The sequence below is a fragment of the Strigops habroptila genome, chromosome 3 (assembly GCF_004027225.2).
Source record: "Strigops habroptila isolate Jane chromosome 3, bStrHab1.2.pri, whole genome shotgun sequence".
Lineage (NCBI taxonomy): Eukaryota > Metazoa > Chordata > Aves > Psittaciformes > Psittacidae > Strigops > Strigops habroptila.
In genome coordinates, this window is record NC_044279.2 from 59,090,312 (window position 1) to 59,113,983 (window position 23,672).

At 41.0% G+C, this 23,672-nt stretch overlaps 1 protein-coding gene across 1 annotated transcript in view; it reads left to right on the forward strand.

Annotated features, from left to right (window-relative positions):
* The first annotated feature begins 2,051 nt into the window (after positions 1-2,051).
* Positions 2,052-23,672, forward strand: part of LMNTD1 (lamin tail domain containing 1) — a 29,424-nt gene continuing 7,803 nt past the window's right edge. Inside the window, exons 1-6 of the mRNA XM_030479580.1 lie at positions 2,052-2,240; positions 10,401-10,587; positions 13,024-13,143; positions 14,418-14,629; positions 15,909-16,081; positions 22,574-22,668. Coding sequence (XP_030335440.1) covers positions 2,107-2,240; positions 10,401-10,587; positions 13,024-13,143; positions 14,418-14,629; positions 15,909-16,081; positions 22,574-22,668 — 921 coding nt within the window. The 5' untranslated portion in view covers positions 2,052-2,106. The remainder of the gene's footprint in view (positions 2,241-10,400; positions 10,588-13,023; positions 13,144-14,417; positions 14,630-15,908; positions 16,082-22,573; positions 22,669-23,672) is intronic.

Sequence of the window (23,672 nt, forward strand, 5' to 3'; positions counted from 1 at the left end):
TCAGTGAACAATGAAGCATGTTAGGCAGCAGGATTTGTTGTCAGATCCTTTTTCCCCTCCACACCATTGCCTGGAAGTTAAACCAGCCCCCTAAGTGGAAAACTGCTTAAAATCTTTGCACTGATTCAGATACGGTTAGTTTGAACTGAGTGCCTCCGCTCTCTTAGGAAAGCTTTCTAAGCACTCCACTATGAATTTTGGGGTATAGATGTCCTTTGCTGTGGCACAAAACCAAAGCAAAATGGAACCAAAAAAAAAAAAAAAAAAAGGGAGCGCCTGCAGGGCAGAGATGGTGCTCCAGGGTGAACTACCTGAGGTAACTTCATGGCTGAGGGAGACGAGGTTTCTTGGAGTTCGGGGTGCCATAGGAGAGGAGGTTTTGTCTGCCCAACAGATGCTTTCCTGGAGGCTTCCACCACAGAATTTTCCCCTGCTGAGTGTTTGTGGAGCACTACCACAGTTTAGACAGTAGTTAACAAAGGAGCATAAGGGAATTAGTCATTTGATCCCACAGAATTTCAACAGTATCAGGGCCCCTCCTAGAGACTCCCCAAAAGCTCTCTTTAAGGATGCTAGATCCTAGCAACAGCAAAAGCAACCACCGGTCTGATCTCAGAACAGACTGGCTTGTTGACACATCAGTGAAAGGCAACTTCAACACAGTCTGTTCACCCTGCGGCTGCCAGTTCGGCTGTCGCTCTGGGTGTTTGATCTACCAAAGGCTCCAACCCAGAAAAACAAAGCCCAATGTTTCTAGTTCCTGGCTTAGGGAGCTCATTGCCCCTTGCACTGTTTCTCTGCTACCAAAAGCCCAAAGGCCATTCTTTAGTATTTCCTAGTTCGGTTCTTCCTCAGTCAGTCACACATTCAGCTGTAGACCAGCTGTACCTTTCTCTTTAGACCACTTGTGCTGTAGCATTTCACATTTCACTTCTTATTACCCCTGTGCTATTACAGTTGCCTGCCACTAACTGGTAGTTTACGCAGGCAAGTGAACCATCAGCACTGTTCCAGGGCTGGAGCAGTGCTTCCCTAGGTATCCCGAGAGAAGCGATTACAAATGACAGTAAAGAGGGTCTGATGCTGTGCCATCACCATGCCATGATGAAATGCACAAGGAGAAGGGACTACGGAATTTCTAGCACTCTTTTTGGTAATTAAAAAAACCTCTTATGGAAAAAACTAACACTGTAGACAACACTCCCAGGGATCTGGTGAGGCTTATCTGCATTGCAGTAGTGCTGTCTGGCCCAAACACTCATGCAAGTGAAGCTGCACTCCAGTCATTTCAGAGCTAATATGAGCTGAGGGATGCATCTTCCCCCAAGATTAAGGCTGCCCCACCAGATCTGATTAGAAATAGATTTCCTGGTGGAGTGAGCCTCATATAATACATAACATAAAATATTGAAGGACACCTCAAATGTATAGTCTGAGAAACAGGCACTGAAAAGGATTTAGTTTGTTGGAGAGACTTTGATGTGAGAGTTAAGTTTTCCTAGTTGAAAGACAGGTTCACTGGGCATATTCCCCCTTTCTGGTTCTCCCTGCCTTTGCCAGGATGGGGACTCCTTCATAGTCTCTCTTGAACACTTCTATTTGAAAAAAGGAAAAAAAGATGATCAGGGGATGTTATTGCTTTCATTTTGTAATTGGAAGGGAGCCTTGATATATTCATTATCCACTCATAGATGATGCTATGCTGTCTAACAGCACTGAAATTGCAGGATGACAATTACACCACTGATGGCATAATTTATTGTTTCTTCGTTACCCAAGGTAATTCCAATGAGGTAATAAATCTACACGTCAGTAAGAAAATACTCAGTTTACCAGCTGTGCTCTACTTTATAGCCATAGGTTTAACACTTTGAGAGGAGCGTTTGCTAAGCATCACTGCAATTACAGGCAAAGAGGAAATAAAATATTCCATTTTTGTTACCACAAAAAAAAAAAAAAAAAAAGATTTGTTTCTCATAATTTGTCTTTCTGTTAATATTGCATAACTCAGTGTCATTGTCTTTTGCTTGCTCATCAGCTCAGCCCAAAGATGGTACTGAAATACCGAGCTGGAACTCTGCTTCATCAGGAAACCTTAGCCTTTTCATGATGGTGCCAGGACAGAGGTGCTTCAGCTCTTTGTTTACTGACTCAAGGAAAATTGCCCAGAGCCTTAGACAAATGCAGAATCCTAGAAGGAGAAGTTCTACTCACGAGGAGTACCAAGAGTTTGCATCCAGGTACAGGCACGGTTGGGGTTTTCCTTCTGGTTGTAGGGAAGAGATGGTGTTTGCCGTAATGTCTCCTGTACAGGAACTGTGAAGCACAAGCAAACCCTTGATAAGAGACTGAGTTATTGTTTATATTGTTTATATGTTGTTTATATATTGGAGAACATCAAAGGCTTTCAAATGTGAGGATCTCTCTAACTTCTTTGGGGACAACTGGCCCCAAATTGGACTTGACTCTCAGAAAGGCTTAATTACCCTTCTTTCACCATGTCCCTTTCAATATTCATTAACACAAATTCAAAGATCCCTCCTTTGTGAAGGTAGTCCATAAAAGGAGCGAAAGCACAGTACCTCATGGCTGGTTTGGCCTTGTCTTCAACTGATCCCACCTAACTTTGAATCCAAGAATAGAACTGATACTGCAGGGGACTTCAGAGGGTCCTACTATGTGTCCTACATGAAGCTATCTGAGGCGGTGAAAGGCAGCTAAAGGAGTAACTGGGCTGTATGTGGTTTATACCCACCTAGAAATCCCATTAAAAAATAGTTTTGTCTCCTGGAGAAGCTAGCTGTCCTCAAAAGACATTTGCCATCTTTCATTTAGCTTCACATATACTCAGGGTGGGAAAGCCCTACCAAAACAGATCCTCAGCTGATTTCCATTATCTTGAATCTGTCTGCTTCAGAGAAATGACAATGGTTGACAACTCCAGTTTTAAGGCTAGCCCCTATGTGGACACTGTCTGCTACAGACTACTTCCTACTGCGTTGTTCAGTGAATAGGCCTGCACGTGCTTATTGCTAAGGTTGCTTTCACAATACTCAACCTACATTTCCCTTTTACAGTGATACTTAATTGGTGATAGTTCAGCTGCACAAAGCCTTTTCCTTTTGGGGATTTTCCACCCGCATGCTATACCCATTCTGGTATCACATGTCCCTGTGATTATCTATTTAAGACAAGCATTTTAGCTCTTTTACTTTTTTCCCCCCATAAATTAGTCCCTGGATCCTTCATAATTTTTGTATGCTTCTATAGTTCCTTGTTAATTGTCAGTATTTTTCTGGTAATGAGATGTCCTAAAATGAAGCCAGTACATTTTATTCTGGTTTCATGCCAGCCTAAACCCAGAATTTCTAGCAGAGTAGTACTTAAAACAAAATATTATGGATGAGGTCGCATGTTTGGTGCCTCAGGCAAAGATGTGATGAGTTGATGAACTCTATGCTCATAGAATCATAGAATAATTAGGTTTGGAAAGGACCTTAAGATCATCTAGTTCCAATCCTCCTGCCATGGGCAGGGACACCTCACCCTAGACCATGTCACCCAAGGCTCTGTCCAACCTGGCCTTGAACACTGCCAGGGATGGAGCATTTATCACTTCTTTGGGCAACCCATTCCAGTCCCTCACCACCCTCACAGTAAATAACTTCTTCCTTGTATCTAACCTAAACTTCCCCTGTTTAACTCTAAACTCGTTAGCCCTTATCCTGTTGCTACAGTCCCTGATGAAGAGTCCCTCCCCAGCATCCTTGTAGGCCCCCATCAGATACTGGAAGGCTGCTAAGAGGTCTCCACGCAGCCTTCTCTTCTCCAGGCTGAACAGCCCCAACTTTCTCAGCCTGTCTTCATATGGGAGGTGCTCCAGCCCCCTTATCATCTCGTGGCCCTCCTCTGGACTTGCTCCAACAGCGCCATGTCCTTTTTATGTTGAGGACACCTGAACTGTACACAATACTCCAAGTGAGGTCTCACGACAGCAGAGTAGATGGGCAGAATCACTTCCCTTGACCTGCTGGTCACACTTTTGATGCAGTCCGGCACATGGCTGGCTTTCTGGGCTGCGAGAGCACACTGAAGCCAGCTCATGTTCAGTTTCTCATTGACCAACACCCCCAAGTCCTTCTCTTCAGGACTGCTCTGAATCTCTTCTCCACTCAACCTCCACCCAACTATTATGCCTGGTGTTGCCTCGACCCGGGTGCAGGACCTTGCAATATGCATATGTGTAATATGTTGCCTATATTAGAAGTGGGACAACTCTATTTCCTTGCATTTACTCCTAGGAGGAATTTTCTCACAGTCAGTGAAGCCTGGTCACACCAGGCACTGGTGCTTGTGGACATCAGGATCAGTATTTCCAGCTTCCCTTCTCTGCAAGTGCACAAAGGGAATCTTCCACTCTGCGATCCCTCCTCCAAAAGGACAGTGCAGCCTCTTTTGTTCTGTCACATTGCAAATGCACCATTGGCTTCCTCCTAGCCTTCTTTCAGTGTTATTGCTCCCAATACTTTTACCTCCAGTGAATGCTATTTCCCCCCTGTTGAATTAGTGTACCGTTTTCCAAGAGCTGCATCTCACTTATTTCCTGCCTGTATTTCTAAGCTCTCTAGGGCTCTTTGTATTATTTCTCTGGCTCTCATTTGTGTTCCCCTATCCTCTTCTCTCAACTTGATGTTATCTACATATTTTATTAACCAGCTGGTTTATTCTCCCTTGCACAAGTGAAGATGCTTTGTGAAACGAGAGCTACCCCTTGTCCCTATAGGAAACATATGAGATGCAACCCCCTTGTCTATTATTATTCCTTGTTTTCAGTCCTTCAGACAGTTCCTGTGACAGTATTTATGTCTAAGCCAATGGGAGGTAATATTTTGAGAGGCACTTTATCAAGTGCTTTCCTGACTTCCAGCTCTTTGATGCCTGCTGGTCTCCCCGCTTTCATTCATTTTGTAATTCTTTCGACTTTATATGCACTTTTCTCATGGACTTAGTCTTTGTAAACCCATGGTGCTCCTTCCATATGTTTCCATAAAGAGATCTGTGTAATTCTCAGGACATTACACAGAAAGCCATGAAAAGATACCTTTGAAAGCCAGCATGAAAGCTCCAGTTGTGTTCAGAGCTCTAAAGCTGTTTCCAAATAATGAGAGACGCCATAGTGTTTCACTGGGCCTGAGGAGAATAACTCTAGATAAATATTAGGAGATAAAAGAGATCACCTTCCCCTTTATGCATTTCCTTGTATTGTGTGAACTGTTTTCCAGTGGGGATTTAATCACATCTTGTCTCATCCAGAAAGCAAAAGAAGTCATTAGCTCTGCTAATTGTTGAAGATAAAGAGTAAAAGGCAATGACAGTTTGTTTTGTGTGTGGTTAAACTTGTTTAATGCATAAATTAAGCAATTCTTTTGATTTTCATTTGATTCATTACTACTATGATATTCCACTATGCTAGCACACTAGCAGGTTGGGTTTTTTTAACTCTACCCAATTTGTATTTAAACTATACCCTTTCTTGTTACACACATTAGATAAACAAAATTACATTGTAGTACACAATATCCAATGTTTTAATTTTGTATTGCATTATACAACATCGTTTCAGTGTACACAGTATAAATACATAATTTAGTAATACTTCTATAGAGAATTGACAAGTAGTATGGCTGGATCTGGTTTGTCATGAGCCCACAATACTCAAACTAGTAGAAACATGTGGGTTTGGCCAACTAGGATATTCTAGTTTTCTTGTTTATAATTGAGCTTAATTTGCATCCATTTGCTTTTGAGAATATGTGAAAATACTTAAAGCACCTTGAAGGCTATATATGTAATTAGACTGTTAACTACTGTCATGCTGAGAAATGGATGGGAGTTGAGGCATCAGGATTTTCAGAAGCATCGAGACTCACTGCATTAGGATTTTCAGCTATCAGCTGTGCCCTAGGAGGGTGATAGTAATCTAAGATGTGTCCTGGCACTGATGCCTAGAGACAGTTGTGGTGTCTATTCAACGTGAATGTTCCCTGAACCTTTCCCTGACTTTCGCGCCTGAGCAGTGTTAAATCTGCTCTATTTTTGGGGTGTCTGTTTTGCAGAAAACAAGAAAAATAGAAACTGATACTTGAAATTTTGTGCATGGCTATTGAAAATCATCAGTATCTGTTCTGTACTAAGTGCATGTGCTACATACTAAGGATGAATTAAGCTAAAGCCCTGGTCTGTAAAGCACTTGGGATCGCAGCTGAACCTTGGCATTTCAGGCATACAGATGTGTACAGCTATTATGGATGCAACATTTCACAGCCTTTCAGAAAGAGTGATCTGAGCCTTCTCCCAGGACTTTTCCTGTCCTGTCCCTTTAGTACAGTTAAATATGTTGGCATACAAAGAAATAGATTTGTACTTCTGGAGATAACCCTTTCTCAACATAATAATAGTATCAACCTGTGACTTTCTTGAAGACTTAGGAGCTTAGAAAGGCTTGAATTCTTGATGGGTTTTACAGTTAAAATGCCTTGTTGCTACCTCTGTCAGCTCAGAGAGGAGCAGCTCAAATGGCATTCTAATGGCAGGTCATAGGTCCCATGGCTGATGCACCCCATGGTACTGAGAGTACCAACATTTTTTCCTCTCTGCAACATGCAGTGCTGTGTACGTTACAGAAAACTTTGAATTCTGTGCCACCAGAGAACATTAGCATGTAGCAGAAGAAACTACAGCATCAACACAATCCAACCTCTCCTACACACTCTTTAGCACTTTAGCTCCTGTCTCACAGGAACTGGTTCACTGTTTGAAAGGTAAACTAACTTGCTAAAAAAAGCTTTGAAGCCTTCAGTGAACATCTCCTTAGAGAAGTTATTCCCTCATTTAAACTCACAAAAGTCTCTTTCCATCCAGCAGCTAGCTGCCTATACAAGCTTTTAGAGAAATCCTGCAGGTCTCACTTTGCACACAAGCTCCCTCCCTCCTGTTATGCATAGGGCTTTGGAGTGGGACTAAGAGCTCCATGTACATTTAGAGAGAAAGAAAAACCTGAATGGGTTTGGGGAAATTAGCTCAAATGGTGGTTAAGCATTTGGGATTTTAAAGGTCGAGGGTAGGAAGAGCACAGGCTAATGTCCAAATTCCCAATGACACATTCACATGATGTTCATAAATTCAGAGTCTTGTTTGGCAGAAAATAATATACCGGAACATGAAGGCACAAGCATACATATTTTATGACAGGGTTCTTTAAAAATATTTGCTCGTAAAACAGGATTTCCAGTTCAAACAAAGAATCTTATCTTTAGTCAACCTTTAGTTAATTTAGTCACTCTGAATTTCATCAAATGGCAGTTATACCCCCAGGAATTCGTCTGTCAAAGGGGTCCCCAAAAATCTGGAATATTGTCCAATTACAATTTAAAGTCACATACAGCAAAGATGACTGACTGAAGATAGCAGTCTCTGAGGAAAAAAACAGGAAAGAGTGTGAAGATGCCTGTGTGAGAAAGCTTTGCCTTCTCTTAGGAGTAACATGAGAAGAATTATACCTACTCTTAAGTTTGTGGTGAGTGGAGTCAAAGCCCCTGGTTTTGGTGTGGACCTGCTTTCCTTCCTTCCTTCTTTTCTTCCACTTCTCTCTTTTTCGCTATGTGCAGACCCCATACCCATATGAAAAACTGACCTCGATTATTAAGGTTTTTTGGTTTTAGATTTAAATGTATCAACAAAAAAAAAAGGGGCTTTTGACTTCTAGGCTGTGTTTCAGGTGTATGGGCAGAGAATAAATACTGCTGTTAATCCTGGGCTGAGTCACGGATCCAGGACTGGTGGATGGCTTCTCCCAGGAACAAAAGGGAGATGCCAGAGAGCCATTACCTTGGGAATCCCACTCAGAACAGGGTTATCAAGAGCTAACAGCTCCTCCTAGGCCTTTCTAGGTACTGGGAGTTGTCTGCAGAAGGAGGCTGTATTTTTATGCCTGTAAGAATTGTATGATGATGCATTCACATTCCATGCCCACCAAAAGTACTGTGCTCGCTGAGCTGCCGCAGGAGCATGCCCAATTGATTCAGAAGCATTTGATATTGAAGGATGATCAAACCCATTTATTCTTCTTTATCACTAACAGCTCTTGCCATATTCACCTTTAGGCATGGTTGAACTGACCTTTCTGCTTAACTCTTGCAGCTTTAGATCTGACCTTCTCCCACAGCCGGCATGGCTGTGAGGCAGTGGATTGCCTGGACGCAAGCTGGCAGCTTCCAACACCAAATTTCCGTGTCCTATCATGAGCTCCTTTACCAGTCCTATGTGTTGTATCAAAAACTCCTGTCAGCCCCATCTTATGTTCCCAAGTCTCCTCAGCTTCAGTAGGTTCAACCTGAGGTCTTGTTTAGGGAAAGTTACACTACCCTGGACCCTCATTATTCACTTCTTTATCAACCAGGATTCTACTATTTACAATGTTACATCATAAAATGGCCTTTTAAGACCACTTTAGGAGGTGTCTTTCTTCACCTGCTTTTTCCTGTCCTCCTCCTAGATACATTTTGGCACCCAAACTTTTCTTTCGCTTTCCTTGCACAGATAGAAAAAAATGGGAAAGCTGGAAGATCTTTGTCTTCTGCATGTTTTGAAAACCCTCTCCCAGTGACTTAGCTGGCTCTACATCTTTCCAGAGGGTAAAAATATCAGCGATTTCTCTTTGTTGCTGGTGTCATTCTGTTTCTAGAGCCCAGTACAGCCCTAGGGCACTGCTGGAGCTCCAGGACTGCAGTGATGTATGTAGAAAGCATACAGGATTTGAGTCACAGCATTTGCAAAGCTTCTTCCCTTCAGCTGCACTGGTACAGCAGCTTGCAGAGACTGCCAAAAAAGCTCAGGTTAAAATAACATCCCCCCAAAACCTTTTACGCTGAGTTATTTCAGCAGTCCAGCTTAGAGTGTAGTCCTATGAGCAGAGGGGAAGGAGAAACGTGCCAGACTGTGGCAGACAGATGAAAGCAAGCAGCCAGAAGAGGGGGGGAGTCTGAAGACGAAGAGCCCCTCAGCCTGGCTTTGCTGCCAAAGCCCCTCTGAGGCTCTGCGTCTCTGGTGAGCTGTCTCCAGGTCTCTCCTTGCTGACGTGAAGCACAAATAGACCATGAGGGAGTGGTAGGAGGGACGCTTTGAAGTTCCCAAAATTTTCAGGAAGGCAGAGGAGAAGCAGCCAAGTGTTACGTTCGCTATCCATGTCGTCTGTGGCCAGGGAGGGGGCAGTTCCCCACGGCACTGCTTCCAAATCTGTCAATGCCAGAGGCAGCCTGGAGGCAGCCTGGCTGTCGCGAGCAAGTGTGACTCACTGCTACACCACACAGATGAATTATTTGGGGTGGGTGGGCAGTATTTGTCACATTGTGGATGAGGATTTGGCTATGTTAATCAAGCACACAGGCTGTTGGGTCAACCTTCACTATACACACAGAGGTCTATGACTTAAACTTACTGGGACAAGATGAATGTGGCAAGGGCAAAAGCACTACACACACAGAAGACAGACAGGACACTACACCAGTGCTAAATAATTACATTTATTGCAGAAGATGCTGCACCAAAAGCTGAATGATTCTTAGATTTCATTCACAACCTGTCTAAGACTACCTATGATGAGTATTACAGTCTGGGACTGAGTGTTTAAAAGTGCTCCCTTCACATGTGCACTACTTAAAGGAACACTCAAGTGATAAATTTGTTTTCCAGTGCTTAAGGGAGATTGAGTGTTCCCCTGCTCACAAGAAGTCCCCAATCTTACTGCAGATGCAAACCAGACCCTGCGTTGCTGTGATTCTGAAACTAGGGAGGGAAGAAATCTGAGTCTTGTAGCATGGAGCCTCTCTGAGTTAATAAAAAAGTGTTAACAATGAAGATCTGTCTTTCTTCAGGAAGGAAAAAACAATGAGAGGCAGGAGGAGAAAGATATACTGATGGATGAGATGCATTTTCTAGACTTTCAAAGGGAGTCAGCTACACAACTCCCACTAATCATACCAGGCTAAGTACCCAAGGCAGCCTTATGTAGCCTACATAGGTTTAGACAAAACCAAATTGAAATGGTATACTGATGACTTTTGCCCCACAAAGAATCTTTTTATTTCTGTTGGTAATGGATGTTACCTAAATGTGAAAGAGAAATAGAATATTCAAATTTTCATGCAAATGGACTTTTTTTTTTTTTTTTCAGATGAAAGGCACTGCATAAAAGTCGAATGGCAGTGCTGTAAATATTCCGCAGGCAGTATGTTTACTTACTATTGATTACTGACATTTAGGCTAGTTGTTATAAGGAAATACATGTATATTTTCAATTAAGCAATGCTTTTACGCTTTCAACTCAACTTCTGTTCTTTCAGTGCTATTGGAAACTTGAAAATTGCTGAAGTTGATCCAGACGGTCGTTTTGTAAAGATCCGGAACCATGCCCGTGAGAAAGATGAGAACATTGGGGGTTATCTCTTGAAGCAGGATGTCAAAGGTCAACCTGTAGCTGTATTTAGGTTTCCCTCTGAGACCAGGATGGAGCCCAGTTCTACCGTGACAGTGAGTGTGGGGAGTTTGAGTGCCTTTTCTCAGCTGACAGACTAGGGTACTTTCTTAGCCTCATAGTATAGAGTCAAACCTAAGTCTGTATTTTCAGAAAGGCTAACACAAATAATAATGAATTCAGAAGCTGCTGATGTTCATCATCAGTACAAGCCTGGCATTACAAGCCTGGCATTTGCATGACTCATCCTGTATTTTATGTTGCTCAGCAATGGGAAGCTATCCCAGAAAGTTCTTGTTTGATACATTCCTTTTTCCAACCACTGTTCCTGTAAAAAACTCACCATATTGCCAGAATATCAAGTTATGCCAGTGTTTGCCAATGAAGGGTGTGAACCTTGGGTCAGAAACCTACAAATAATAGAACCTGAAAGGAAATGAGTGTATGTGTTGCTACTGAAGCAATTTTGTGTATAGTCTGAGGTACCGCTATAATAGGGTCTGAACTGAAAATAAAAAGAAAAGTGATGCTGCTTTCCAGACTGTGCCCACTTCCTGAAGACAGCCGTTATCCAGCAGAGAAAGCCATAAACCACTGTTTGTGCAATGAGGCTCTGGTGTGGCTTTGCCTTGGATGACTTTAGGTAAAATGATGAGACTCTGTGCCTTCGTTTCGTATTCTGTAAAATGAAGATAATGATGTGCACTCCTTTGATGTTGTGCCAGAGCCATACGTTAAAAATTCAGTGCATGGGCTGCTGCTCTTCAGAAATTACTTCCCCTCCAGCTAGTTCAGATGTATCTTTTTGCCTGTTTGAATAAGAGTTAGAGAGGTAGGTAGGATCTAAGATGCAAAGAGTCAGATGTCTTCATCATACCCCAGAAAAACTTTAAATAGGTAACAATAAATATATGCATCTGATATCCGTGGTTATGAAAAAGGCTTGAATGTGTGAACTAAATATGACCAAGGCTAAGTTGTAGGTGTAGCTGAGGAACATCTGCTGGTGTCTGCACGCAACCTCCAGCAATCTCTGGGAGGTACCCACACTCAGAGCAGGCACAGCCTTTGCTGTGCTGGGTAAAGATGCTGGCTGCTTGGTTGGCTGCAAGGTACCTTGCAGATCTCCCCAGAAATGGTTTCCCGTTAGTTGGCTTTTGTGCCACCCACCCCGAAGTTAGTCCTTTCTGAAGTGCTCTGATCAGTGCTGAAGTCATTGACAAGGTTGCTGTTTCCATTATAATTAAAGGGCTCTTGGGTGAACAACTGACTAAGGTAGAAGGTCCACCACAGCTTCTGTTTCAGCATACACAAGCAGAAAATTTCTGCCTTTCTATTAATTTAAAAGGGTTGTATTGGTGCTGACAACTTTGGCTTGTAAAATTCATGTACAATACCGTCTGTGTCAGATAGCCAGCCAGGGAGGACTTCCAGGCCCCAGCTCCCCAGGAGAGCAACAGATGAACCAAGGCAAAATGCTCAAGTTAGATGCCAGTGTAGATGCTTGTAATATGGCCTGAACCTTTTTTACCACTGGTGCTTCTTTCATTTTCTGAGATGAAAATTGAAGCTTCTCAAAATAAAAGGATGCAGAGTCTACGTTCATCACCAAACTCAGTGCAGGTCAATGCAGCTCTGTGTGAGCCCTCTTACAAGAAAGCTGGAAATGCAAGCTGGTGGGGGCTCAAAAGAGCTACAGTCAATTCTGTCTTCTGGTGTATGTGTGGAAAAACCGCAAAATACACCTTAGCAGAGTGCTGTATGGTGAGCGCTTTTGGAAGAGAGCATTTTATACTTTTTTTCCCTTAAAATTGAATGAGAATTGTTTTGGCTTCCAGGAAATGGTTGAAGCCATTTTCTCACAGATGGCAAATGCTAAATCCTTTAGGAACAGTGTTTGCAAAAGCATGTTGTGGTTGTCTTATGTAAGAGAAATGTTTTCATAACAGGTCCTTTTGCTACTGTATTAGTGATAAAGGTCACAGATAATTGTGTTCAGTTTATAAAGCACAGTGTTGTTAAATCTTTTGTATAAAGATAAAAGTACATAAAATTTCTTGTCTCCAGTAGAGACAGCTTCTCCCTGAACAGAGGGAATCCAAAATCAAGCAGAGGCTGGAATTTTAAAGCTGATATCACAGATCTCTTCCAATGCCCCTGGTAATTCAGAAAATAAAAGAAACTGCCTATTTTTAATCTTACTCACAGCAAGCCAGACCAAAAAGCCCAGGATTTACTATCACACCTCGAAAAATGTGTCTTTGCTAATCTCTGTTAATCCACAGGAGATGTACTTGAAAATAATCGCTATAACTAAGCTGCAAGTCTTGAAATATAGTTTTTTCAGCTTTGATTTCACAGATCGAATAGTGACCAGTGTTACAGAAATCAAAAAGAAAAAGGAAAACCTCATGTTTTTAGTAAGTTCTTATATTGTATAAATATCCAGGAGCCATTTTGTCTTTTATCTAATGACTGCTTGAACTTTGCAGGTTTGGGCAGCAGACACTACAGTGCTTCACAAATTTCCCTCGGATCTTCTTTGGAAGGACCTGAGGAGATTTAGGACAAGCCTTGACTGTGCTACCATTCTCTGTGAGCCTAGTGGCCAAGTGAGTGAAATCACTGCATTTCCTTACCCAGACAGCTGTATCACTGGGCTTCTTTCAGAGATTTAGGATTATATTGTTAAAGTCCTTGTAGAATCAAGCACAAGCAATCCAGACATAGCAAAGCTGTGATCTCTCTCAGTTAACCTTGCTTCAGTGTGGATGTTAATTATTAGGAACTGAAGAATTGAAATAAAACACCACTTGTTGAATGAAAGGCTAACATCCTCACAGCAATTGAAGCAGGGGCTCCACAAGTGTGAATTGCCAGCCCACTGTCCTTTTCCACTGTGTTTCAGCCATGAAAGATCCAGCTATGCCCCTGGCTATTCAGCCCATGGCTGCTCATTAGTAGCTGTCATTGGCTTGGCAACCGTGTTGAATATTTTTAGGCAAACTTGTATTGACTTGGAGATGAGAGAGAGTCCAAGATAATTTTTTACCCTATAGTTGTCCAGTGGCAACTATGGTTTTTGGCCATTTTTATCTAGACAAACTCGAACTACTGACAGGAAAAGACCTGTGGTTTTCATCAACAGTGTAAGTTCTACAGCTTCCAAAAGGCAGCATAATTTACCCCTTACAAACTGTTCAGTGAATGTTGACTTTTGGTCTCGCCTTTTCACATTTACTCCTCTTCTAGCTCAGTTTGGCTATGGTTGTTATTACATCAGTACCAGGGAATCAGAAGCTGAAAGGGAACTTGAGATGTGATTACCTCTGCCAGGGTTGCTCCTGGCTGTGGCTTGCCTAGGTAGTTCTGCAAGACTTTCAGTAATGGAGGCTCCACTATGTCCCCAGGCAATCTGCTTTAGTGCCTCACTCTGTATGCTCAGAAAAGCTTTCTTAGTGCCTAAACTGAACTTTTTCTGCCTCAAGTTTAGTCCTTTCCTTCTTGTCCTATCCGCTGCAGACATGGAGAACAAATTGCTTTTCCTTCCTTCACCAGTCTTTGGCGTACTTGAAGAATCGTCATCTCCTCTTTTCTCTCTTTCTTTGTTTCATTTACTTAATTGAAGCAGTGGAATTTCAAGGCTCTTAGATGAGTCTAACCTAAATATATTTAAAGACTGGAACTGGATTTTAAAGACCAATGAAAAAAAGACAGAATTTGGTGGTTGTGATTAGTATTTAGCTTTCTAATGATAAATAACTCTGAAATACATAGGAGTGTATTTCACTTTCAGCCCTTCCAGTTTGTCTACAACAAACAATTATCTTGATGAAAAGATGTAGAGTATAAATCAGCAGTGATATGTTGGTGGGATTTTTTTCAGGCTGTTGCTTGGTATACTCCTCTCTACTGGACCACCAGGCAAGGATTGATGGCGACAGAGGAAAGCGAAGAACCTGAGAACATTGTTATACCAACTTTCTCTACAACAAAAGAGGGATGGGAAAATGAACAGGAATCTATAATAACTGATACAGAGTGGAACAGGGCTGACTCATGGCAAGCAAGTAAAAAAAGACAAAGCTTCATCAAAAGGTATCTAACGTTTATTGTGTGTACTCTAATTGCAGCATTGTGCCAGACTGGCTCTGTGAGTGAACAGTTTTAAGTGAGCATCTTGGTAAGCAATTCCTGAAAAGCTGGGGAATTTTAAAAATAGGAATTAACCTTAACTTTCAAACAGGAATCCAGACCAAAACTTCTGATAGGAGTGCATTCATTCTGAATCAAGACTAAGTGGAAGGTAAAATTCTTCTTAAAATATACTTTGTTATTATATGTTACCCTTTGAGTCCCAAGTTTTTGGCTGGCACCACTTGGACACCACAACTTGGAAAGCTTTCAGCCAAAAATGTTAAAGTTGGAGAACTGTTTGCCTTTGTCTTGAAAAGGATGGGCCTGGACTCAGTCTTCTCTCAGCCCACTGCACTCTGAACTGAGCTAAGGACTAATAACCATTGCTTTCTAAATTGCTTCAGAACTGCCTTCTGGCCTATGCATCAAACTTAAAATTGGCAGCACTATGAAAAATCGTGTCCATTGGTCTAGCTGCTGCAGTAGTTTAGTTTGGGCACCCAGGTCTCAGTCAGGAACCCCTGAGCTGAGCCATTCAATGTTTTGAAATAAGGAATGCAATATTGATGTTGTTTTCCAAGTCTCTTCCAGAATATTGGTTCCAGGGGCTTTTAAGCCAGGTTCACAACAGAAAAACATGTATTTCAGAAATAAAGGATTGACCAATCTGGATATATTTTTCACAAAAAAAGTGGGTGAATTTTCTTGTGTTCGGGGTAATCGTTCTTCTCCAAATTTCTTCTCCACACTGTGGCTGGAGATATTCAGAAGATGAACAGTTTCCAGCATAGGTTGAACTGGCTGTTTTTCACAAGCTTTGTATCAAAAATGGCTAAATCACTTTTGCTCAAACTCTCCAAAGAACCTAAGTCAGAAGAAGGGAGAAATGATGAAAAAAATCAGTGCAAAGAGTTCAAGGCTGGCAGAATTACAACCAAAGGCAAATGGTAAATTATAATGCATATGTCAAACAATATAGAAGTTACATTTCTTCCACCTACAGCTAAATGCAGAATGTGTCAAATATATGTGTGCTGTTTGTTAGGTATATCACATAAATGTTATGTATGTGAGCATTAACCATGGTAAACCTATGCAAAATACAAGAATAAATATGCTAACACAATGCAATAAATAATGCAGTAATACATAAAATATACATCTTTTTTATATCCTGTTCACATACATGCATGTGCTAAATGTGTGAAATACATAAACTTAATTGAATTTCTATTTACAGGGAAAAAAAGACCTTTGCATCCCTTTTCCCTAATCAGAGTCCCTGGTGCCAAAGTCCAAACGCTCCTACACACCCTCACTTTTCCCTGGCTAGACCATTAACCATGGGGAATGATGGCAGCAGCTTGTGCAGGCAGTCCCGCTGTCAGTCATCAAGGCCTGACCCTGTGCCAGGTGAGTTCAACAGCAGATGTGGTATATGCTGTAGCATGCATAGGGGCAACAGGGTGGACTTTCTGACCCAGACAGTATAAGACTAAAAATACATGCATGTTACCACCTCTTACTTCTATAGCAGCAGTCTCCAAACTTATAATTGTGCACCCATTTCAGTAACAGCATATGTACATTTATTTATTTGTAAATTATATACATTTACAACTGCAATAATACATGATGTACATTGTAAAACATATACACAAATAGAAATTTAAAGGAATAAAGATTTTTTTACACCTATTTTAAAAGTATCTTTAAATTTAATTTTGTTTATTAATATTACAAAAATATTTTCTTCCACACTCCAGTGGATTGTCTTGCACTCCCCCTCGAAGCTGTGAGGTAAGCTGTGAGGAGGCTATTGTTACTAGTACTGATGCATTTGGGAAATTAAATAGGAATCAGTAAAAGACTCTTATATTGGCTGTGAATTGTTAATTAGGCAGTGGTGAGAAAGCCAGTGTATAATTTGGGTACATCAAACCCAGAAAGCTGTGGACACTGCAAAGAGTTCAGGAGAAGATGACAGGGTGAAGAAACATCTGAAGAGATTGGTTCAGGGAGATTAAAAAGAGCTAAATGTGTGTTAGACAAGCGAGGTGATTGTCACGCGAGGGGGTTCAATCACCACAGCAAGAAAGGAAACAGTCTTAGATCCAGGAAACAGAACTAGAAGGAATAGGACCAAGTGAAACACAGAAAGGCTTAGCTTGAATATCTAAATAAAAAGGGGCTTTAATGATCTATAGTACAGTCTTCCAGTTGTGCTTATTGCTTCACTTAGTATTTTAAACCGCTGGCAAGTTTTAAGTGCTCAGCTGCCATTAATTTTAAAGGAACTAGGTATCCAGCTCCTGAAGACAGCTTTGAAACACTCGTTCTTTCTTTAGTGAACATTTAAAACCAGACTAGTTAAATTATTTATATACACTAAGAAGGTGACCCTGTGACTTAGATAGGTGGCTGCACAGCTGTCAGGAGATTTTCCCCCATTTCTAGGAGTGTTAGCCTAGGAAAACCTTTCAGCTTGACCCAGGAAAGCATTTATGCACCTGCTTAGCTTTACACACCTAAATAGTAATCCTACAACCAGCGAGGGCAGTCAGGAAGATCCTTCTCAACTGTTAAATCCAGACAAAGCAGATTAAAACCTGACTGAGCCAGTTGTAATAGACCTAATTTCGTGGTTTGTTTCCTGCTCTGTCTTAATCGCTGGTAGCATCAGCTACCAGGTGTCTATTCTGTATAATCCTGATTTGTCTCATTTACTAAAACTTAGTTTGTCTCATTCTGTGTTGCTCTGGTCTTCTGCAGAGCTGGGGCCCCCATATCTGTTCTGCTAGTTTCCTGGACAGGGAAAAGCTGGGGACAGAACGGGTGCTGGTGGCATCACATGGCTGTGTTCAGAGGTTGTGTTCAGAGCAAATGCTGTGGACTAATAGGAACAGTCTATAGAGTACACTCCTTGATGCTGCAAACCTGGCATCCACCCTGTACATATTTCAAGGGTAATCTACTTTGTCCCAGCTCTAGGCTGATCCAACATGCAATGAGGGGCACCTACTTCTGCATGGCATAGGTATGAAACTTCCCAGGCTGCTATGTAGCCCACTTATGCTCACCACTGGACTGCACAAGGTGGTTTCTGTCTGAATACCTGCTTACAGCTAGAGTGCTTAAGGAATGTCTCCCGAGGACATCTTCTGGCTCAGTTTCATTCAAGAGGAAGCCAGCTTGTGCGCTTGATAGTGGTCTGTGATGTGAACTTGAGCACAGCCAGTGGAAGAAGTGGCATCTCCACAGGTGTACTCCTTTTTGGACCCAAAGCGCTATGGACACATGCAGGACATCCCCCAGTACTTTCCCCAAGCCAAAGGGAGTTTGCAGGTATGACATGGATGACCCGCATGCATGCCTACATTCCCAGCTTCTGTCACATCTCCACAGATGGATGTCCATGCTCTTGCCATGAGATGCATTTGGTTTCAAGATTTATTTTTTTTCCTTGCAACGGTTAAGACTAAAAAGTTTTCCAAAGAAGCAACCAGTATGAAACCAAACCAAACCAGCTCCTGAGACTGTAATGCAGTCACATTGTTCCAGGACACAGGGATGCAGGCAGGGAGAGCGGGCCTGCCTGCAGATTTATCTCCTGAGTGTGGGAACAATGAAGACAGCACTCTCAAAGCAAGGTGGTCTGTCACGTGTTACATATATCTGGGTTTTGTAGGTTTTCACATACAACTTGCATACACTCAGTCTCTCTTTCTCAGATCTTTGCAAAAGAGAATTCAGCTCTATTTACTTATGGCTCATTTGCAGTTCTTTTCACTACCGAATCATGAAATTATTCCTCTTAATACTGCCAGGAAAGTTAATAATATCCAAGATCTCAGATTAAAAATTACGTATGGGTCTTACCATTATTTTCCTCTGATAAATATTCATGTGTAGTACATATTATTGCCAGATTTTTTCCAGAAATTAATGTAGAGATATAAGCATAGTTTTTATTTTATTACAACACAAAAATTACAAGTGCTTTAGTCAGATTTATACAAGTATGCCACTAGACATTATTACTGGTGGTGGTTGAACAATGCTTTTCAAATATATGGTGGAATAACGATATTGAAATGTATGACTACTTTCTTTTTCCCTTTTTGATTTCTCTTTCCTTGCTCAAAAATTTTTAACTAGCAGCCTTATAACTGACAGGAACAACTGGGGTCCACAGTCATATCATTAAAGGCAGTCTTGCTTAGGTCCTGGTCCAAGAAAGCTTCCTTATTCATTAAGGACTCATCGACGTGTTCTTAAATGCTTCATAATATCAAAACTTACAGAAATCAGTATTGTTAAATTGTTTTCCTCTGCAAGCACATTTTTAATCACCATTATCTTTAAGTATGGATAGTTATTTTCCTAATCCCATAACACAGCACAGTTAGATCAATGCCTTTGAATCGAGTTAGTGATTCAAAGTATTTTTTCATTTCCCTTTTAGATACTTAATTTTGCTTTTCAAATCAGTTTAGTATATGCTCATATTTCAGAAGTACAAAGACCCAATCAAAACTGCAGAGATAGGCCTCACAAAGGATACTGTTTGATGGTATTTGCTTATTAGCTTAAAGTATTTAGTTTCTCATACACCTGTTGTATCCTTTCTAGCTCCTAGCTCTCCTCTATAATAATGAAACATTATCTTTTCAATCTCTTTTTTGAGGCATGTTAATAGCAGCAGTGCACAATATTCCAGTAGAAAACAAAGTGTGTTTATTGGCATGATGGTGTTTTGACAACTGTTTGCCTCTCCTCTCCTTATGCAGCTCAGCATTTTACTTTTATAGCTGCTAGAGAACAGGATTTTCTCTACCTGGTTCCAGTGACTCCTGTCACTTTACTCTTGAGTTGTTGCAGTTGAAAAGATGATGGTAAGGTGTGTGATAGCTGTTCCTTTACCCATCCATATAAAATTCTAACTGGCACGTTACTGTTTGTCCTCTTTTGGCTTTTAAGTCCTTCCTGAGACCCTTCTGAACAGTTTTATTTGGTGCTGACAACAAAAGACCTTGCAAGTTACCTCCAAATAGCTTCATTTCTCACTATCTTTAAATTATATTCTTTAACTGTTGGGCTACCTATTTGGTTTCCTCTTCACTCAAGTAGCCCCATTTTCATCTTGGACAGAGAGATAAAAGGGGAAGAACCACTACTGGCATAGGTCACAAAGTTCAAGCTGGGCTTCTACCTCACATTTCCCTCAGAAATGCATCACTGATGATGGTGTTTTTCTGTCGTTAATGAATTTCACTCTGAATCAAAATGCTCAGCTGTGAATTTTGGAAGGAGTTTAAAAATAATGGTGGAGTGTATTGTGAAGAGAGCACTTTGAAGCCTCAGCCAAAACCAGCGAGTTCTGTCAATCCGAATGTTTCCCGTTGCTGAGAAACGCTAATTAAGCTTTCAGTGGCAAATTGAACCTGCAGACAAGGAACATATTTAGTACACATTTCAGTGAAAAAGAGCCAATTCCTACCATCATCTTCTCTAGCCTGCTAGCTTTCTGTTCTTCCCACTGGTTCGCATGGTTTTTGACCCAGAAACTGAGAGTTGAATGAGAGAGATGCACTTATACCATGACGCATTTGTTTCTTGGCTTGTCCCAAGGCATTCCATTGTCTGTGGGACTGCCCACTTAATTTTCTGTGAGCAGTGTGAAATGTTTGCGGATTCTTCTCTTTTGCCTTAGGAGGCGGACATATTACAGGCAAGACTAGGCAATAACATAAGTGATGTACAGACACACAGATGCTACTTTCTGAGTACCAAGAGGTCAGTCAAGATATTACAGTGCTATCCCATTGTAAGAAACTAAGTCAGCTGTTTTCTCCAGTATCTCAATCGACCAGTGTGGATCAATGAACTGTTCCTATCATTACAAAGACAGGAAGTGAAGCATCTCAACTTGCTCATGTCATTTACTCTGGCTGACAGTCAAGTGCTCCACTAGTCTACACCTTTGAGTGTGTTTGTGCCCTCTGCCAGCTTAAGTTCCTCTGTAGCCTTCAAGACCCTAAAATAATTTTTCAGTTTCTCACTAGGTGCAGATTAATTATCTGGAATTCCAAGGTTCTGTGGTGCTAAGGAAGAAGATGATCCAGTAAAGGACACCACTCTGGTGACAGAAATCTATCAAAATACCCTGGCTTTGTCTATTAGGTACCAAATGCTGTACCATCATTTTATGAGAAGCGCAGTAATTCTGGTTTCTTTATCGCTGCTTTCTCAGCCATGATATCTTATGACCTGACACTGTGTTTCCTTACCTGCCAGGAAGGATGCCAGTCTGTCAAAATTATTTCCTTATCTATTTGTTGTTTACTGCTGAAAAACCACTTATGTAATATGCATCTGTGTATTTTCAGTGCTCCATGAAAAACAAAACAAAACAAAACAGATCATTCTGACGTGTTTCTGAGAGAAAAACTTAGGAAAATCAAGGGGATGAATAATAATTCTCTGTGGCCAAATATGGAAATTGCGAAAGGAATTAAAGATTATTGCCAACATCTTCAAATAATATAAACAAGCACAGCTCTTTCAACTCACCTCCTTCTATCATGGTCAAATAAATTACATTATGAATACTTCAGTGTCACTGAAAACAAATTAAAGATTCATCAATGGTTTGTTGAGAGAGAGTGCCTTGGTAAGAGGCTTTCTTAAGAATTCAGGAAATCAAAATACCTCTGCTACTTTTGATGTGGGTAACCAGAGTTGACAGTAGGATATATGTAGCAGGGTGTCCTATGAACTGCCTCAGAAAGTCTGTAGAGTCAACCTGTTTGGCGGCCGTTAGCATCACCTACTAGACAAAATGTTGTCACCATGCTGAGATGTGATAACACATTTGGCATTCGCAAGCTCTGGTTGCCACTGAGAGGAAAATCTGGAGAGCTGCAGTGCTTTTGAGATGTGAACACTGCTAAGCAGAGCTGTCTGAATGAAAAGTACATTTACTGCCCTTTGCTTCTCTTGCAAGCTGATCGCTATGGAGAAACTGTGGTTGGAAGTGTCAGGTTGGCCTGTAAAAAAGCAATTGTCTCCCAGATAATTTTGGCAGAACAACCTGACCTTCAAGAAACCATGACTAAGGATGACCCTTTATCTTCTTGTCATCCATTACAGCATACAGTCTGTGACCGAGTCACATAATGGAGTGATAAAATGAAGTCCAGAGATTCACCTCTGAAAATTGCTCTCATGTAATAACAATACCCAGCACTTATGAAATCTCAAAGTGAACTTGCTTAAAGGTGGTGTTCATGTCAGTAGAGATGTGGAGTCATTTAAAAGCTGATTCTATGGTAAAAGTATGTCCAGGGCTGAGATTAGCGTTGAACACAGCTCAAGGAACTGACAGAAATCCAGGGTCAAGGAGTGAAAATGCTTGTTCCCTCCCTGCCAGGAATTTATGGAGAAGTGCAGGCAGCGAAAACAGGGAGCCAAAGACAATGATTTTTACGCTGAGACTTATGGAGATGGTATAAGGCAGATAGTCTGAGAGCATCAACTATAGGGAAAGTGACAGCGGGGAGGAAAATGATGTGATCTCCATTCAGAGGCTGCTAAGGGTTTGGAAAAGCACATGTTGTTCATGGACAGCCAGCACAACTGTGATTTTGGCCAACCAATGCTTGCTAATATCCAAGCAACTGAAAGTCTACAAAAGAGGATTTGATCCTTTAAAGTAAAGGTATCTTAGTGACAGCTAGTGACCTTGCATGCAATTGTATATTTATCCCAATGTGGCTTTTATTTAAAATGTTCTTCCATAGAGCCAGAAGAAACAGAGGGTTTTTGTTGTTAGCATCCTTGTTTCCTAAACTGACTTTCTTTTTAAAGTAGGTATGTGGAAATAACGACTGTTGTCATCAACAGGCACTCTGTATGCAGGAACTAGCCAGAAGAAAAATCCTTCAGTCCCCAGCTGCGTGAGTGGGAAAGGCAGAAGTCAGCCTCCTTGGTTAGCAGTGGTGAGTAGAGTTGGTACAATACAGTTTTCAAAACAAACACACAAAAAAACAACAAAACAAAGAGAAGAACAATAGAGCTTAGGGAAACCCACAATTTGGAATGCAAGGACTTCTTTGTTTTGTTGGCAATTATTTTAGTCTTCTCTCTGTGAGAAAGGCCTATGCCAGACCACAAATACAAAGCATCTGGATTCAGGAACTGCAATTTGCTCACAGCAATGTACATCGAAGTCTAGACAACTTTATGCCTGCATCTTAGGTTTGCTTTAAGTTGGAATCTATTTGCACTGTTCCTTCTAGGAAAAAGAAGGTTTAAGTGCACACCCATATATATATATAAAAAAATAGATAAAATATAGACAAATATAGCAAAAAATAGAAAAATATAGATAAATAGATAAAATATATATATTTTATCTATTTGAAGACTCTGTTGCTTGCACTGCCCCACCTAAAGACCTGGAATCTGGGGTCAGTAATGAAGGCCTCACATGTAAATATGTAGACGCTCAAACTTCAGTTGCTGCAAGTTCCTCTTTCAAACTTCTTGATTTCTAGATCCTTCCTTGGGAGTTGGTTGCTTGATTTGGCTTAATATCAGTTGCATGTTTCATTGTAATGCAGAATATTTTCTCTATATTTGTGCTACAAAATATCATTAGATACGCAGACATTGAAAATGTCTTATGACATGTTAAATATCATTCCAATTTCCAATCTCTACTTCTTGGGTTCTGTTACAAAAGCTGTAAGAATTGATGGATTTTGTCCAGCAAACAACTTATATATACAACCTAGTGCCATAATTATTATATCGTGCAATATGTATTGATGTTACTTACCATGGTTAGTGTTCTCCAAAGTGCTATATACATTTATATATATATGTATAAGTAATAAGAAGTACAAGAATAGTTAGCCTATCTATATCAGAAAAGAAAGTGGAGGATTATTGCTTGTGTCTATCTGCTCACCGTATGCGTGAAATGGGGTTCTTTGCCCAG